Raw genomic sequence first — 18,413 nt, forward strand, 5'->3', positions numbered from 1 at the left:
CTCCTGCTATTTGATGTGATTTGATTACACGGTCGCAGACGAATACCCGCTTCCGCTTCTTATTGAGCGGAGCTACTGGGATTAGCTAGCGTCGCTTATGTAACCTAGAGGAGGGCGAAGTCTGGGGGAGAGGGGCGGGAAGAACCCCCCCCGTCACCATCTCAGGCGTTCATTCCAACCCTTTTCTCGGGGGCATCAATGAGCGAGCAAGATGATAACCTCGCTGACCTTGGACAATCAGCCTGGTCAAGTCATCAGGCCCGTTCATAGCGTTGGCAGCCGTTGATGTAATGTTCCACCGTACTTGTTGTAGCCGCTGCCGTCTCGGCCGAATCATTGACCACTGAACAAGCTCCTTGCCCCCTTGAGCGTCTTCGCCCCATCGTCGCCGACTTCCTTTATTCCCACCTATTGCTGCGTCACGCCTAACGATCTCAATAAACACTGGTCGGAAGCTTCTCATAGGATTTAGAAAGACGCCTCGGTCAATCCAAGAGCCAAAGACAGTCAAATGAGAGAACCATTGATTCTTCGGCCACAAAAATATTCCTCCGTTCTAAATTATTTGCTTGCCCCCCCACCCCACACATCCCCGACCCAATTCAGCAACGCGGAGGCAGTCCGGATCGCCCAAATAGTCAAGATGCAGGTTCATGTCCTTTGGTTTCTGTTCAATTCCCTGACTTGGAACGGTGCCACCAACACAGACCTCTATTTAATATCCTGCGCAGCGGAAGGTGATGGACCGGAGAACGTGTTCGTCCCGCAGGCGTGGCGCTACAGCAACAGACTGGGAAGGGTGCTTAAATACTTCAAGAATGGACATCCGGATCGCTCTCCAGCACTTGCATCTTCATTAGACAACAAAGGTTTGCTCAAGTATCACCAAAATGAAATATCAGCTCAGTCTCGCAGGGCTGCTCGCCCTTGCCCAAACCACGGTTGCCCAGTGCAGCGGCACCTTTGAGGACATGACAGCTGAGGACTTTATGGCGGCTTCAAACCCAGCGTGGAACCTAGGGAATACTCTCGACGCCATCCCCGACGAAGGCTCCTGGAATAACCCCCCTGTCGTCGCCGCGACCTTTGACGCCGTCAAGGCAGCCGGTTTCAAGAGCGTGCGCATCCCCGTCACGTACACGCACCACTTTGTGAGCGAGGCGCCTGATTACGAGGTTGATCCGCAATGGCTGCAGCGCGTGTCAGATGTGATTGACTTTGCATTGGAGCGGGACCTTCTTGTTGTCACAAACGTCCACCACGACAGCTGGGAGTGGGCGGATGTGAGTATGCCAAATGCGGACGTCGAGGCAATCCAAGCCAAGTTCCGGGCATTGTGGGTGCAGATCGGCGAGAAGCTCGCTTGCAAGCCATCATCTGTGGCCTTTGAGAGCATCAATGAGCCGCCGGCTCAGACCGCCGAGGATGGTGCCCACGTCAACGAGTTCAACACCATCTTCCTTGACGCTCTCTCGGAGACGGGCGACTGGAATACCCGTCGTGTGGTCACCTTTGCCGGCGGCAACAATGACGCTACAAAGACCTCGCAGTGGTTTGAGCCTCCTGCCGAGGTACCCAACCCCTGGGCTCTTCAGATTCACTACTACAGCCCGTACGACTTTGTCTTTTCTGCTTGGGGCAGGACTACCTGGGGGAGCACGGAAGACAGGGCTGCCGTGGACCGTGAATTGGACCTTGTCAGGGGAAACTTTACAGACGTACCCATCTACGTCGGTGAGTTTGACGCTACGCCTCGCAGCACAGAGTCCGCCGCGCGTTGGAAGTGGTTCGACCATTTTGTGTCTGCTGCTACGGACATTGACGCCACCGTTGCCATCTGGGACAATGGTCTGGACCATCTCGACCGCGAGACTGGCAATTTCCGTGATGAGACTGTCGTCGACATCATCCGCAACGCCGCCAATGGTGTGACCAACTCTCTGCCCGACAGCACTGTCGATGCCTCGGCCGCTGAACAGTGGACATCTGCCTACATTTTCAACCAAGTTGGCGCCGCCATCACCGAGAAGAAGCTGCCTTACCTCTTGAAAGGCAACAATGTCGAGAGCATCACCACGTCCGAGGGAAACAAGCTCTCTCGGGGCACAGACTTTACTGTCGGCTGCTCGTATATCACCTTTTCCCCGGACTTTATCAGCACATATATCACCGCTGACTCTGAGCCTGGTGTGTACGAGACCCTCACGATCGAGTTCTCGGCCGGCGCCAGCACGACTGTCACCATCGTCCAGTGGGATGTGCCCATGCTCGAGTCTACCGAGGGAACCGCTGTCACCGGTCAAGATCTCGTCATACCCATTGAGTGGGCAGGCTTGGAACGTCTTGCCACGGTCAAGTTACTGGCCGAGGATGGAACGTATCTTGTGGATGACTGGACACAGTACCTTGGTCCCCTGCAGCAGGCCAGGGGCACGTGGGAAGGACAGTGGAGTTTCGAGAGTGACAATGTGATTATTCGAGCGGCCATCATTGACAAGGTAGTCAGTCTGGGACAGCCTGCCACTTTTACTTTTGAGTTCTACCCGCGCGTAGAGGACAATGTCGTGGAGTATGTCCTCACACCTTGAGGGCGTGGCCGTCCTTTGGATAGACAGTCTGCTACAGCGCCTAGGACTAAGAGTGAGGCTACTTGAATGGCTCGACTAAGGTTAACCCTTCTGATTACTCGTGGCTTAATGCTTCTTATATAGCTTCACGGCTCTTATAGCCACGGTATTACAACTATTTCTTCTCCCCGTCAAATTGTTGGGATGATCTGCTTCACAAGCATCTCGCCGTAGCCACACGCCACATAAAGCTAGTTGTAAGACGCCAATAGTCGTTGACCTTGCCATGAGTACGTTAGTGCTTGTCCGGGCATACAACTCAACGTCTGTCCAGCCTGCACCGCACCCAAAACAGTCATTCCACCTCTTCCGAGGTGAGAGTCCGAGCATGCGCAGTGTGCTTCACAGTCTGCAGAGAATCACTCGTGTTCCAGGTCGTTGATCTTGTCAGTGCTCCTCTCGTTGATCTTTGACGGTGGTGGATCTGGCCCCGTTTTGAGAGCCCTAGCAAGATTCAGCTATTTTGCCCCCACTATCTCGTCTTTCTGGCACGTCCTTTTGGATGCGTGGAGAACACTGTACCAGAGTTCCCAGAGCAGCATTTCCGTATCCATGCACCCTTGCTCGGTCGGTGTCGCTATCTGAGCGATTATATGATTGTAAGTGGCTCAAGAGAGCAGAGATGGCCGATGGCCGATATATCACCGCGAAACCAGCCGCGGACTTCAGCATGGCGTCTACTCTTGAAGCGAGGGGAAGCGAGGCATTCGGCGATAGATTGAGCTTCGGTTCCACGATCCTTAGCAATGAGGGATGCAGGATTGGTGTCGAAAATCAAGACGGCTTGGTGGTAGCGCCAGGCTGTAGCGGGTTGATAAACACTACAAGTGAAAGTCGTGGGAGTCGCCGGCTGGTGTGGTACACCACGCATGACGTGCTGGAGTCTCCATGACTCTAAAACAAAGCCTGGTAGTGCTGTTCAGATAGATGGCTACGGACATCTTCGATGCTTTCCGTGTTTAAACCGCGCCCACACTTTAATCACAGTGTCGACGAAACACGGATTTTATTACCTCATGGTCAGCATCTTTACAGTCAGCACAACCTATTGTAACGTGTTCAATCAAACTCAAATCGATTTAGTTGCTGAAAAAGAACGTCGCATTTGTCCATCACTCCTCCCATTAAATGGTGTACCTAAAGCTCGCTTCACCCTCCAAGACAACCTCGCCCCGATCCGCCTTGGCGTTCTGCTTGCGGAAGATGATTGTGTTCATAACTGTCGTGCACACGATCAAGATATTCAGGCCAATGCACACCCAGATACCTGGGATATACTGCGGCGCGTCTTGGGACCTAAACACGGTACTGCCTGCAATGCCGCCCAGGCCGCCAAAGCCCACGAGCGTAGCGGACGCAAACGCGCGCTTCCACTGGCCGCGAATGTTGTTTGCCTGGTAGGCCATGACGGTGGGTATTCCGCCGTTAGAGGCGGCGCAAATGAGGAAGCAGCCAAAGTACCGGGCGCCCACGGCTTCAGCGTAGGCCTAAGGGAGATATATGTCAGTATTTGTCTGTGAGAAGATGGCGCAAGAGAAGCACGTACCAACAGGGGAAGACCAATCAGACCAAGTGAAGCCGTGAAGAGCAGCAGAGGCGCGCGCATGTGGTATCGATCACCGACCCAGGCGCAGAGAAACATGACGATGCCGGCACCTGCGTAGGGCGGGGCGGTGAGCAGTTGTGATAGCGCGACGGAGAAGCCCATATTCGTGTTGAGAATAATGGGAAGGAAGAAGGCGAGGGCATAGGCCTGGGTCGTCAAAGAGCTTGAGTCTGTGTCAGCACATGTATCCTCTCCAATGGTAATGTGGTCAATATTCACAAAAACTGCATCGCAAAGACCCAGAGTTTCCAGTCCTTGCCTGCGGCAGCCCACCGGCGGAAATTAAACTTTTCCGAGGAGGCGTCGTTCCTGTCCTTGGCGATCCTTCGCATGATGAACGCAATCTCGTCTCGCGAAATGAACTTCCAATGGTTCTTGTCAATGGCCACGTCGGGGAAGTCGACGAGAAAGATCATGCCCAGGAACGAAGCGGCGACGGTCATGAGGCCGAAGATGATAAAGATCCAACGCCAGCCCTCGAGGCCACCGAGACCATCCATCTGCTGCACGCCAAAGGCCAGGATGCCGCCCAAGCCCGAGGCCACGAGACCGAGACAGTAGAAACCGGCGTAGCGCTTGTGCATGTCGTAGCGCGAGTACCATGTCGAAATGAGGTAGACGATGCCCGGGAAGTAGCCGGCTTCAAAGAGGCCAAGCAGCAGGCGCAGGGGGATGAGGACAACCCAATCTTGGACAAAGCCGAAGCCGACCATGACAACACCCCAGGCGAAGCAGATGCCGGACAGAAAGGGTCGGGGACCGATCTTGCGGGTGAGGATGGTGGCAGGGGGCTGGAGGAACGTATATGTGATGAAGAAGACGAGGGCGACGGCGGACTAGTTTGGGTTAGCTGGCTAGCTTCCAAGGTTTGTTCCTGCGAGGCTTACATAGCGGAACCCGGTGACCATACCAAGGTCGACGTTCATGCCGGCGATGCCAGCGTTGGGCAGATTGGAGCGGTCCATGAGCGAGTTCATGTAGATAATACCAGCGACGGTGATGAGGCGTCGGTCTACGCGGCCGATAATTTTGCGCTGCTCCTTGTAGGAGTACACGGGATCGTCATCGAGAGCCTCTACCATCGGGGCTTCCTCCTTTTCGTGGTGATCGGCGGAGCCTGACCGAGGCGTGGCATCCTTATGTTCGACATTATTTTCAGCGTCGTATGCCATGATGTCGAAAGTGTGTCAGAATAATGCAGCACCTGTGTCGAGTGTGAGGAGGACGAGGAGGACGAGGAGGAGACTGACAAAGGGGGAACTGAGCGACGAGAGAGATTCATGGGGTATCTGGGGCTTTAATAGACAGCGGAACGTCACTGCTGAGCACGGACGCACGCGGCACGAGAAAGACAAGGGGGCAAACCTGGGGCACGTGGCTATGTTGAATAGAGGGACCAATCGCTGCTCCTTACCCCAGCCAAGACAGACACGGCAAGAAACGCAATTAGCACGATACCGAGGTTGTCTTGTCTTGGCCTTGTGTCTTGGGCACATGTAGTTTGAGAAAGGAAAGGCTAGACGAGGCCGATCTGTGCTGCTGACGCGCACATCAATGCACCATCCTGCGCAGAGGCGGGGGCCATCCAACCTTAAGCAAGAACCTTAAACAAGCCCCCTGGAGTTGGTAGTTTTAGGGCCTGCGCTTCCCCAGATTTACTCCACAACAGCCCCGGAACCTACTCCGTACATTGTGGGGACCATGGTACGTAATTCTACAGTACTCCCCACAGAAACAAGTGATGCAATATCGCAAGCCGATAATGCCCGTGCCTGCTTAATGTGTCGTCGATCTCAACGGTCTCTGTACCTTGGGCTGAGAGCTAGAAGCAAGGCCTCGCCAAGCAACGCGTTACATGTATTGGACGGGCTGAGATGAGGAGGCCTGGGCCGCCTGGCATCCATCCACGAATGTCTGCCGCTTCGACTAGGACAATTTGGGCGTGAGTCCCGAGAGGCGCTATAAGTGAGGGGAAGCAACATCGGATCGCCAAGCCTGGGCATTTCCGACGTTGAGGAGTTGGAGGTGGCGGTTGGAGGGGCGTTGCGGAGAGCGCACGTAGATAATGAATTACCAGGGCTAAGCTAAGGAGGAGCAGGTGTGTGGAGAGCAGACTTGATTGTAGGACGCGGTCATGGTGACGATTGAAAAATGCAAGCTAGTGATGAATGATTGGAGATACTGGCTGGTTCCGACACCACCACCATCCTCGCTTCGATGACTCTGAGATGGTTGTTTTGCGCATGACGCTGCCATGGCCGAGGTTGAGGTTCTGGTTGTATGTGCGAGGGTATGTGGGTGTCTGGTAGTTTGCGCCAAACAACCCAATTAGGCAGCCTGCGCCGCGCTGGCCTAGACGCTAAGGCGTTTATCTTGGTTCTCCGTATCTTCATCTTTACATGCAGATGATCTTCTTTATGCCCTTGAGTTAGATATTAATCATTATTGCTTTTATTCACACAATACTTAACACCGTCATTCGCAATATCACGGACTAGAACGTGAGGTTTAATTAACTAGAAGTTTGGTTTTCCTTCCGTTCGCCTAGCAAATAATATAGAAAAGTACATGTAGTACAACTATTCTTCATGTTTGCATTCCACCCCGTGCGCATCATGACTCCTCCGCGATGCATACAGGCTGCAGCAGAGTGTATTGAGACGATCCCCTTCTCTGTATTCCCTGCATGCATTGCCCGAGGGCACGGGTCGGCATAGTCATCCGTGTACGACACCTTGGGTCTGGCCCGTCTGGGCCACCACAGCACCCACCCGTCCAACGGCATGTCACAAAAGAGTGTGCTGATACAGCTGACGGACTCTAGACCCCATTCAAAATGATACAAAATGCGACCAGCGACCTCCTTTGCATTGCACATGAGGATCTGGTCAAGCCTAAGATCAGGAAATCGGAGCTGAGAGAGTTCATTTAGGTCCGGGGCAAAGGCCACCCTTCTGGCTTTCCACTGGGGCGTCGTACCGAGGTCTCGTAGGAAGTATACGCGCACGTAGTGTCGCGATGATGGAAGAAACAGGAAACTATTGGACGGGGCTTCAAACGTGATATATCTAGTCTCCGTTTGCAGACTTGCCTCGTCTAGTCAGACCATCTCGCATAAGTCATGGGATATTATTGGCCTGCAACTGGAGCATCTCACACTCCCCCTTGCCCGGATTATTTGCGTGCCGCGTCGATACCATGAAAAGGTCATAGGCCTCCGGATCCACCCGGTCCCTCTTTTAATCGCTGGGAGAGACTGGGTGTCCCCCCGGGTCGACTTTTCTAGATGATGGGCCTGCGCCGGAAAGAGTCTTGGAGCCTTAGTACTTGTTTTTCAAGCAAGTGGCCGTCGTTCGTGGTAGTCAGGAATCAATAGCGAATCGTGCGAAATGTTAAGACCCTTGATGTTCATGAGGTTTCAGCTGGCGCCGTGGCAAGACTGGTTCGATAATATGTCTTGTAGAAAGAGCACAGACTTACTCGGGTTGAAGCTTCCAAGGCCAACGATCAATTTGGGCTCTGAATTTAGTGGCATGGAAGGTGGCCAACCCTTGGTTGTGCTTCCAGACTTGAGAGTCACAGCCCTAAGATTGGCACCTATGAGATAACATAGACAAAGCGAGTCCTCTACTCTCGCTACACTAGACGCGACGACTTGATAATCACCTCCGCTCTAGGATCCTACTCATCCTACGTAGATAGCCTTTATGAAGTACGACCCGCCGTTGGATATTGTATTATAGTAGTGGGAGTAACTTAGCCGTGGTTAGACGAGCGCCCGTGTTGTTTGGTATTTGTCTATAGATAATAAATGTTCAGAAATAACTACTTATACGTCAAAAAAATGAAAATAAAGTCCTTGATATTATTTCTCATAGTTTCTGCCATTCTAATCAGCTTGCAGTCATTACGTCCAGAATAGACTCTCCTCGCCTCTCCTTTCGTAGGTGATTATTCTCAGTTGTAGTCCGCGCGTCTCCCCACCAATTCACTTGGTCGAACTTCTCTCGATCCCTCTCCACAACCGATTCCCACGTCGCGAGCGAAAATCCCCGAGGGCGAAAGAACCATACACGTGCTAGATCGCAGAGATACATACGAACCCATAGCTCGAACCGTCTCTCATCAGGGTGATCGTAGGGTGGCAGCCGGACACTACCGCCAGAGGCTTGAGCCCGAATATACTTTTGGAAACATTCGCGATCGAGTATCTAGACGTAAGCACCTTTAGGCTGACTTCGTAGGAAATAACCGTTGCTATCGTCTGCGACTGGACCTGGCGGCTGTGTTTGATCTGGTAGCGCTTCGAGCGTGCGGAGGGACTTTTCGTCTATAATAAGGCAATGGTCGTTGCGCACGTATTGATCCAGAGTATTGAGAGCGTGTTCCTCTACCCACTGCGTGAAATGCTGCCTGATAGCTATGAAATACTCATCGCTGTCCTTGGTCTCACAACCTGCTACCGCGGTATTTACAGCTAGGTGTTCGTTGATAACGTCGAATTTAAAGCGACGGGCAAGGTTATAAGAAGGAAGTATCTTATTATCTATAGGACGGGCCTTAAGCTGTGTGTACTCCCTATTCGGATCGAGGTCTGCGTAGCGTCTCTTCATAGCCCGGTATCGGAGCTAACGGTCGAGCTTTGTAATTCCACGCTGAAAACGCTCTTTGGCGTGAGGTAGGAGATGGGCACTATTAAGCGTGAAACCCTAGGTGTACGGGTCCTTTGAGTCTTAGCTGCCCTATCTTTGCACGTCTAATAGGTCTCAGAGGATGTAGTATTCGTTTAGATTAATCCGATGAGCGGTGTTCGACATTCTATTGAAGCCTTGGGCTCATAATATGCGTTACGATCCACGGGGCCCGTGGGGGCGCGTGGGTCGGTTGGAGGCATAGAAAAGACGGGCTTTGTCGGATGAAAGTGATGTAATGTATGAAGACGGAACACCCGCGGTGAGTGCTCCAAACTTCAAGGAGTCGATTGTTGAGTTTTACTGTTGACAGACCCCTTTTGGTCGCGTCACGTGCCGACCTACCCAGCCTTTTTTTGAGGTGAGGCAACGTGGCCCGGCCTCACTAAGTCTAGTTGAATAGTCCTGTACGCGACTTCTCATCATCCTTCATCGACATCATCAATTCACCAAGACCACGGCCTCTTCTCTTGCCTCAAAAGTTCCTTATCGTAGCAATTACATGTCCCGTTTGGATGCACATGGACGCCAAGCAAGAGGCCCACAATCAAGAGCCTAATACCATGTACCGTGCAAGTCGTAAGACATACCAAGAACTGTTAATTCACGATTCTCGGTGGGCCACGAAGTTTTTGCACCTATATGTTGAAAAGGTCAACGTCAGGCTCCATCGCTGGGATATCAAAATGATTGAGGTACCCTAGGGTAGACGTTAGCGGATAGTTGTCGAACAATGACAAAGGCGCCAAACATAGGTACATATTGAAGCTGGCAACGTGTTGCTAAACTCGTCCCTGCCTGTTCCCTTCAATTCCTTCTTGATATTCTTTAGAAGTTTTTGAAAAGCTCTCGAAATGCTCTCGAAATGCTCTTCCTGCCTGCTGCTGTCTACTGCACGCGGATACTCCCAATCGAGATCAACGCTATCGAAACCATCTACGGACATAAGCTAACTAGGGACTTGATGAATTTGTCCTGGTTCATCTTACTTCGTGCACACCAGAGAACATATACTAGTTAGGGCCGGGGTCGTCAAAGGACATTTGTCGAGTTCCACACGCCTCTATCTTTTGGTCATGCGACGTGAACCTTGCATATGGTTATGGAGGCACTTAATGAGTTCAACTCTCACATACGACTATACCGAGTGGAAAATACGGGACGGGATCCCGTCCGCTCTCCTTGAGGATGCTTGGCTCAAATTTAGCCGGTGTCACCGCAGACTGTAGGACTCAACATTGCGCATTTCATGCAGAAACCTTTGCTTTGACTGACTCTAACCTTAAACACCCTAAGACGGCTTTTTGGAGTATTATTTATTAAAAGATGTCGCTACAGCCCTCGGCATTCCCAAGCTAAATGATTCCGAGTACCCGTCATGTGGCGTCAAAGGACTCAACGGTGGCTGCAGCTCCCAAGGTGAGAGACCATCCCAGATGCTTGTAAAATGTGGGAGTGCAAAATCTAGCATCCTTTGCTTGACTAAGAATATCTGCGAGGCGTATTGGAGTCATACCCTATCCACAGAAATCATGGAGCGGCCGGCGTACTCGAATGCGGCATTCAATGTCCTTGCGTTTGCGTTTGAAAGATTCACAGGGAAGAGTTACGAGGAGATGATGAAGGTTTACGTCTCTGCGTAATTGGGAATGACTGGCACTCATCTGTCACCTGGTGTTGACGATCGTGGAGTCATTCCGCCCGGGGAAAGTAGTTGGGGTTCTGACTATGGATTGAACACCCCGTAAGAGACCCTCCCGAGTTGTATACCGGAGGATGCCCTGGCTCGTCGGATCGACGATACATTTGATGCTGACTCTATTCTTCAGGGCAGGAGGTCTCGTCTCTACAATTTCTGACCTGGGCCAAATTCAGCCATGGTTTGCTGACGAACACACTGTCGCTCACCCCAGCACAGACGAGGGCTTGGCTCAAACCATATGCACTCGCGGAGGGACTGTCCAACTCAGTCGGCATGCCATGGGAGATACCCAAGCTGCCAGACCTGACGCCTGAGCATCTGCACCCGGTCACGATTTACGGCAAGAGTGGTGGAGCACAATCATACCGCAGCCAACTCTCAGTGCTCCCTGAACATGGCATCGCCGTGGTCATGCTGACGGCCGGCTCGATGCGCGCCCTCGTCCCTGCTGTGGACACTGCAGCCCGGGATCAAGCAAAGCATGAATATGCACGCAATTTCTCAAAGAGCGCGTGTCAAGTTACAGACACAACCCCACAGGCAGAGGCTTCAGAAGATGTGCAGATCAAGATTGAGCAAGATTGCGACTCCTTGGTACTCAGCTCTGTGCCGCCGATAAACGGCGGAAATCGAACGACCGAGCTAGTGAGCGCCCTTGAGGAGATCTGGAATCTGACCATCGGGATGTACACAGGACAAGCTGTGGAGCTACCCATTCGGCTGTTCCCCACGGGCGAGGCTGGCGAGACAATATTTATTGCTAAACGGGAAAACACCAGCAAGGGGCGAAGTGTAGCGTCTCTGGCCTCATCTCAACACAGCGGCTGAGCTGTTGACGCTTCGTCCCTTTCGGTACGGAGTACCGCAGTGCAATTTGGCGAGCTGTGTGCAGCGGGTCATTGTTGGAAAACGCTAGCCGTCGATAGCGCAGGCCACGTACGATTGCTTCCCAAGAAACCTTGTTGAGTAACAGACGCGGGCTTTGTCAGCCAGCAGAGGGATTCAAGGCCTCGTCGCGAATGACCGAAGAGTGGTGTGCGCGCGCATGAAAATGCAGTTGTACCATGGCAATGTCCAAATCCCAATACATGTACGGACGAACAGAAGTACATCGATTTGCCAAGACGCGCCGCGCCCACCGCAGATCCCTGCAATAATTGGCTCAGCTGAGAGCTTCGGGCTCCGCTACTTAAACGGCTATTTTCAGATCGAATTCCAACAAAGACTATCGGCCCAAACTACGCTCCTTTGGGCCCATGGTTCCGGCGACGCTACGTAGTCTAGTATTTTATTGATGGGTCCATCCATGTGGTCTGGATGGAGCAAGCTCTGGTTATTACTTTTTACAGTGATCCGTACGGGAGACCTGCCTCGAAATGCTGCAGGGTCTCAGTCCTTTTGGGCTTCGCTGAGATCAATGCGCCGACGCCATGCGCCACACGTTGACTCCCCTGACTCAAGTCCAATGGTCTGGAGCAAAGTGGGAAAACAATAGGGGTGTTGTGATCGTGTCTCAGTCTGCCAGTCCAAGTACAGAAATTGGCCAGTCGTCCGGTTTGAATCACGGTTTCCCCCCCTTCTCTCATAGCAGCATCGTCTCTGAATCATTCGGCCGTTCTGAACGTGAATGCCAACACCCAACCGCCCAAAAGATGTGGTCCTCATTGGCACTTACACCGCTGCTGGCTTCGGTCATTCTGGCGACACGCGGCACTGTGCCAGAGGGCGTGCTGCAACTCGCCATTGAGACCGAGCCAGAGCCTGTCTCCCCATGGACGCACATCGGCCTGGCAGGGAAGAGACAGACCGAGGTATAAACCTCAGCCGAAGCCCAGCAAGTGTCACCCTACGCCGTCTTCGTCCAACTTGGGTCTCTGGGACAGATGGTCAAGATGATGATTGACACTTCGTCGCATGAGACGTGGGCGAACCCCACGTGCGCGAGAGCGTCCAATCCCGCCTATTGTGCCAGCCTGGCGCGCTTCACCATGAGTTCGACACTGAGAGACATGGGCTCATTCGGGACCGCGACGTATCCCGAAGGCTCCGCAAGTTGGGTATATGTTTCTGACTTTGTCAAGATCGGATGTCAGTCACGACCACCTCCGCTTCTCGCCACGTACTGACTCCTTGTTCTAGCTGCCACCTTGCCCCAGCAAATCCTCGGCGCCGTGTATTCCTCTCAAGGAGTTTCGATTAGTCGTCTGGGTCTGGCCCCTTCGCCGCAGGGCTGGGACAGTCCCTATCCACTCGTTTTGGACAATCTCATCACCGGGGGAGTTCATAAGAAGTCGCGCATTCAGCTTAGATCTGGGCTCAGGCAATTCAGAAGGTATTGATATCATTGCGGACAAATAATCTCATGGTCTAGCTCATTGATTGCCATCGCTAGGTTCCTTGATCTTTGGAGGCCTTGACACTGCCCGCTACACGGGCACCCTGGATAGGCTCCCGATTGTACCGGCTGCGCAGAGTCCAGATGGTTTCACGAGGTACGAACATGAAGGCGGCGTGGAAAAGCGCAACTGACTGCCGCCGCATTGGAGATTCCGATCAGGCTAATCCGTGCTTCACGTGCAACAGATATTGGGTAGAATTGCATGGGATCACCGTAAGCTATGGCGGCAATGTTCCACGGAATCAGAACATCTTCAATGGCCGCCAGGTGATCAGCTTGGACAGCAGCTCCTACTTCTCCAAACTGCCTCCTGCAATCTTCGAAAACCTGATCATGGAATTTCCCTCGGCCACTTCTGACCCATCCAGCTCGCGATACATCATACCATGCTCGGACGCCGATACCGACGCAACAATCAACTTTGACTTTGGGGTCAATTCCATCAATGTGCCGCTGAGCGACTTCATAGTCAACCTGCAAGGCACCTGCTACCTCGGCGCAGTTCCAAGCACAGGTGAGGATCGAACAAGAGCAAGCATGCCAGTTCAGTAAGAGCTGACTGAAAGCAGGCAATCCATCGTTGGGCGCAAGCTTCTTGAGGGCCGCGTACGTCGTTTTTGACTGGGACAACCGAAACATTCACATGGCTCAGAGCACCCGGGGCGAGTGCGAGTCAAATATCGTCGCCATAGGCAGAGGTTGGGACGCCGTGCCCTCTGTACTAGGCTGTTCTCCCGAGCCTACTCCCGAGCCTACTCCCGAGCCTACTCCCAAGCCTACACCAGCATCTTCACCAGCGTCTACACCAGCGTCTTCGCCAGCTTCTTCACCAGCTTCTTCACCAGCGTCTTCGCCAGCGTCTTCACCAGCGTCTTCGCCCACTTCCTCACCCGCCTCGACTCCTGTCAGCACTCCCAGCACCACGTTAGCGACCCCTAACCCGACCTTGACCACCAGCTCTACGCCATCTGGATCCCCCATAAGCACGGTTCCCAGTAGCAGTGACTTGGCATCCACTTCGACGCACATTGGAAGCCTTACGTCAACTTCTACCTCAGAGATACCCCATTCCACTCAGACAGAACTCTCTTCCGTGGGGTCCTCCACCACAGTTGCCACTGAGCACCATGCCACAACCACTACTGTAACGGACAGCCAGTCGACGATATCTTCACCTCAACTCACTACGGAGACTTTCTTCAGCACAACGACATACGTGGTGACAAAGTGTCCGGTCACTGTCTGGGATTGCCCCTTTGACCAAGTTACGACGGAGGTCCTGACGCTCACCACAACTTACTGCCCTCAGGCTACCGCGAGTACCACAATCACGCACCAGCCTTCTTGCACGGCGGCTACTTGTGAAAGCATGGAGCATGGCCCTAAGGTCACTACGCAGCATGGCACAGTGCATGTGGGTTCCACCACGACTCACGCTGAGCCGATCCCTGCCCCAGCAGTGGGGACGCAATCAGCGGCTGTCTCGCTCACTCAAAATGAATCCGCGGCGCACACACAGGACCACAATGGGGCAGTCCAGCCAGCCTTGTACTCGGCCAACAGCTTGTACGCTGGCCATTCTGGAACGGTGCAGGGCCAAACACATAGCAACGAACAAGCCGACCCAACCTCATTTGTCTCTAGCTTGGTTCCGAGCAGCTCCTCCGATACAGAGACCATCGCCGTGCCCACTCCCACCAGTGTGCCGGGTGTTGGTTCTTTGCGCACTGTCAGCAAGACCATTCTCGGCTCCATCTGTGCCGTCGTTTTTGCTCTTGTACTGTAGAAAATCCAATCAGAAAATTGCGGTTTTCATATCCTTTCTTTTTCAAAAGCGACAAAGAGCGGAGGAAATACTCTCAGGCAGTGGGAGGGGGAGGTATTTGGACTTCTGTCTGCTTCAGGGTAGGCAGGCACTGTAAGACTAGTTTTAGTTAATCTGCACACGCTGTAGAGCCACGTAGTTCAACAACTTAGCCCAAGTTCTTTTTTCAATCCGAGTCGATAAACGCTGCTCTCAAACGGCCCTGGACCCCTTTGGAAGGGTATATCTGCTGGCACCTATGATCATGCCAGAGCGGCAACAGATACATGCAGGGACAGGGTAACGAATGACGCAGCTTACGGTGCCGGCGAAGCTCTCAACTCACTACCCACGGTGCACCTTAAAAGCTCTTCGCCATTGAAATGCGATTTGGCGCGATTGAAGCCATCGCAGCTGGCTTGTCGCCAGCCAGGTTCCGACATGCGGATTACCTATGTCGTGCTCTCGGAACAGGCGATCGATGCCGCGGGAGTTTCCGCTCAGCGTGGAACCCTGGAAGTGACTGGCATCTCAGACCAATCAGATCAAGATGCAAGTCACGCATTAGGAATAGACACAGCATGCCAACGTGAAGCATGGATTCAGAGACTCGATGATTTTGGTAGACCCTCCACGGAGTTCACTCTCGGACAAGGTGGCCTTGGCGTGGGGCTCAGCAAGTCAACCGACTGACCAGAGAAACCCCCGAAGACAGGGTCCAAGGATGCCAGACAATGCGCGTTGGTGTCATCCAGAGCGTTGATGATACGCCAATGCTAGTGAGGAGAATTAACCGCAGCATGACTTGAATCGATCCTGATTAGCTATCTATATAGTTCGTTGTCTGCAGATTTGCCTGCAGGAAAATCCACTCGATTCCCCATTCCTCATCCCCCGGGAAGCAGCGCGCCCAGAAACATGACATCCGCCAAGCGACCCAATTTCTTGACCATTGTCGCTGATGACCATGGCTTCAGCGATATTGGGTCGCATGGTTCGGAAATCGCCACGCTCGTGCTCGACAAGCTGGCCAAGGATGGCTTGCGCATGACCAACTTTCACACCGCGCAGGCATACTCGCCAACGCGTGCCATGCTGCTCTCTGGCACCGACAATCACATTGCCGGTCTTGGTCAAATGGATGAAGCTGCGTACATGAAGAAGAGATACATGGGTCAGTTCCCTGACTACGTAGGGAAACCGGGATCGAATACGAGCGGTACCTCAACTGGATGGTGGCCACGCTCCCAGAGATACTTTCTGATGCTGGCTACCGTACTGCCATGTCTGGCAAATGGTAAGGTTTTCCTCAGCACTTGGCTCTCTCTATTGCGGTGAAAATTGGATTGAGCTCATCAGATGGACGCGTCGTGTAGGCACCTGGGTATGAAACCCGACGTCTCCCCCCGCCAGAGGCCCTTCTTCTCCTATCCAGCGTACACAGCTCCTCACTGGCCCATGCAGGCCCCTTCAACATGTCAAGCTGTAGAGAAGTATTGCATGTCCTAAACAGACCTAAGAAACATGAATGCCTTAGTGCGAGCTAGCACGCGATTCTATAGAGTGAAAGTATAACCATGGGCCGGACAAGCTGACCCAATCTCGACTTGCGCCACTGAAAGCCCTGGGTCTGGTGCCAGAGCATGTCGAGCCGGCGCCGCCCGTTGGTTCCGACCTTCACGCGGCTACAAAGTTTGGCCCACAGACGATGGCATCTGGTGTCCATGCCTCATCCGGTTCCCGAAACTCACCCAGGAGCCTGCAAATACGACATCGAATTCCTTCACTACAGTCATGGACATCTTGTCAACAATACTCGAGCTGCGCAGGTAGACCATCTGGGAACCTCATTCGCGATCGTGAGGTTGTCCTACAGCGAGGTAATTCGTGGGTGGACCATATGCGCGCGCCGCACGCGCACACGCACGTTCATGACCCTAAATCAAGCGCAGACTCGGTATAATCGTGGCCCAAACATTGGGAGCGCAAAACCCAAACCATGGGGAATAACCCTAAATCCCGTGTAAGAAGCTGCTGTGCCAGCCTTCCAACGGACCGGACTTTAAATTGACTTGACCACAAAGCTTATTTCCACGGTCTTGTGACGTGGAAGTGCGTTAAATAAGCTCGAACACAATAGTTGAGTGTACGATTCCGCTACTGGCACTGCTCAACTACTATATAAAGTCACTGTTGTCGCCCAGTGACTGTTTTATGAATGACTTCTTTTCCAATAACCAAGCCGCCACTGCAGATTTTTATCAAGTCCCCGTATCATGAACACAGCTTGTTCTCCATCGGATTCACCCCCGACCTACTCCTCTCTGGGACCATCCGAGTCAGAAGCAGCCATCATCGAGAAAGAGTGGTCTTACTTTTGCCCCAAGGCCAAGTATGAACAATGGGGAAAGAAACCGAATTTGATCTTTGAATTCAACTCACTCGACTTAATCAGAAACCCTCACCATGGATGGCGTGCACATCTTCTTGTGTACAACGCTAATATCCCTAAACTAATGAGGAAAGGCTTCAGTTTGACGTCGGCCCATTTCAGCCACGCCCAGTCGTCTATCAGTCTCCAGTCGCGGCTGAGAATAGCTCTATCCTTAAGTTCGTGTCATGAGCGCACCTTTGTGTTTCATCCACCAGCTTTCGGGCTGGGTTGCGGTGGTAAACTCAAGGTGTAGTCACGCAGTCGCTCCACGATGGTGAACTTTGACCTTCAAAGTCTCCGTCGCGACACAGTAACAAAGGTAAACGGGTGGATTGTGTGTAATTTGAAAGTTTATCAGTTCAGGACTGATCGGAAAATGTGTTTAATGCTATATATGCTCAAATGCCGTTGGAGGGTGGTGGCCTTGGCCGAAGGCTCCAAGTGCTCGAGTCGCTGTTAGGTCGGGAGAGCAACAGTTGAAGACGACCGGCAATCAAAATAATCACTGAGCTCGACGAGAAAGACGATCCTAAAAGAGAACCATGAGAGGGAGCAAAAGAAGGATTGTATATGCAGCACATTCGAAGAGAGAATTCCTATAACCGTCAGGTGTCTATTGCTTTGGGTCCTCTTAGAAGGTTTTTGGCATACCAGGCGCCGGGGCAATAATGATAGAGATACGAAGTTTGATAGAAACGTTTCCTTTGGACTGCTGTGCTACTTATGGAACCTTGTAGAAGAAAAGAAGGCCGTGCACTGATGTTTTGGTCCTCACACTATTGACTCCTTGACCTCCAAGTCTCGCCGACTATATGTCAATTGAAAAGAACGAGCAAGTTCTGATGTTCTGAATCATCCATGATAGCTTTACTGTAAGTCGGTATGATTACTGATGGCTCGCTGACCTGCATGTGCTGCGGCGGCGGAAGGTCTCCAACGGGGGTGAGAGAAGACTGTAGGCCTTCCGACTTCCCAAGTTAAAGTTGCGGCGGAGCACCGATTGCAAATTGCTACGCTTCATTGTAGTGTTTTCGAGCGGCGGGTTAGAAATGGTGCTCGACTATGAAATTCAGTCATGAAACGAGCAATGGAACTCATTGAACGGCTACAGCGGAGTGAACGGAAAGGCGGCTACACCGATGTTAAATCAG

General features: G+C 52.6%; 5 protein-coding genes across 5 annotated transcripts; 4 read left to right on the plus strand and 1 right to left on the minus strand.

Moving 5' to 3' along the window:
• Positions 1 to 890: 890 nt before the first annotated feature.
• J7T54_000922 (uncharacterized protein) lies at positions 891 to 2,588 on the plus strand (the record flags this gene model as incomplete). Its single annotated transcript, XM_051504962.1, has 1 exon — positions 891 to 2,588. One exon carries the CDS (start codon positions 891 to 893, stop codon positions 2,586 to 2,588), a length of 1,698 nt encoding a protein of 565 aa, XP_051363635.1.
• Positions 2,589 to 3,751: 1,163 nt separating this feature from the next.
• On the minus strand, positions 3,752 to 5,405 carry J7T54_000923 (uncharacterized protein; the record flags this gene model as incomplete). The annotated part of the gene is made up of 4 exons (XM_051504963.1): positions 3,752 to 4,114; positions 4,174 to 4,396; positions 4,453 to 5,069; positions 5,121 to 5,405. 4 exons carry the CDS (start codon positions 5,403 to 5,405, stop codon positions 3,752 to 3,754), a joined length of 1,488 nt encoding a protein of 495 aa, XP_051363636.1.
• Positions 5,406 to 10,899: 5,494 nt separating this feature from the next.
• On the plus strand, positions 10,900 to 11,454 carry J7T54_000924 (Beta-lactamase-like protein; the record flags this gene model as incomplete). Its single annotated transcript, XM_051504964.1, has 1 exon — positions 10,900 to 11,454. The coding sequence occupies one exon, from the start codon at positions 10,900 to 10,902 to the stop codon at positions 11,452 to 11,454; it is 555 nt and encodes a 184-aa protein (XP_051363637.1).
• An 824-nt stretch (positions 11,455 to 12,278) lies between these two features.
• J7T54_000925 (acid protease) lies at positions 12,279 to 13,963 on the plus strand (the record flags this gene model as incomplete). The annotated part of the gene is made up of 6 exons (XM_051504965.1): positions 12,279 to 12,437; positions 12,510 to 12,714; positions 12,766 to 12,799; positions 13,210 to 13,538; positions 13,594 to 13,630; positions 13,750 to 13,963. The coding sequence occupies 6 exons, from the start codon at positions 12,279 to 12,281 to the stop codon at positions 13,961 to 13,963; spliced, it is 978 nt and encodes a 325-aa protein (XP_051363638.1).
• Positions 13,964 to 15,746: 1,783 nt separating this feature from the next.
• Positions 15,747 to 16,337, plus strand: J7T54_000926 (Arylsulfatase; the record flags this gene model as incomplete). Its single annotated transcript, XM_051504966.1, has 3 exons — positions 15,747 to 16,002; positions 16,080 to 16,125; positions 16,205 to 16,337. The coding sequence occupies 3 exons, from the start codon at positions 15,747 to 15,749 to the stop codon at positions 16,335 to 16,337; spliced, it is 435 nt and encodes a 144-aa protein (XP_051363639.1).
• Positions 16,338 to 18,413: the final 2,076 nt, after the last annotated feature.

Source organism: Emericellopsis cladophorae (assembly GCF_022114955.1).
Source record: "Emericellopsis cladophorae strain MUM 19.33 chromosome Unknown NODE_11_length_583618_cov_114_125112, whole genome shotgun sequence".
NCBI classification, from domain to species: Eukaryota; Fungi; Ascomycota; class Sordariomycetes; order Hypocreales; family Bionectriaceae; genus Emericellopsis; species Emericellopsis cladophorae.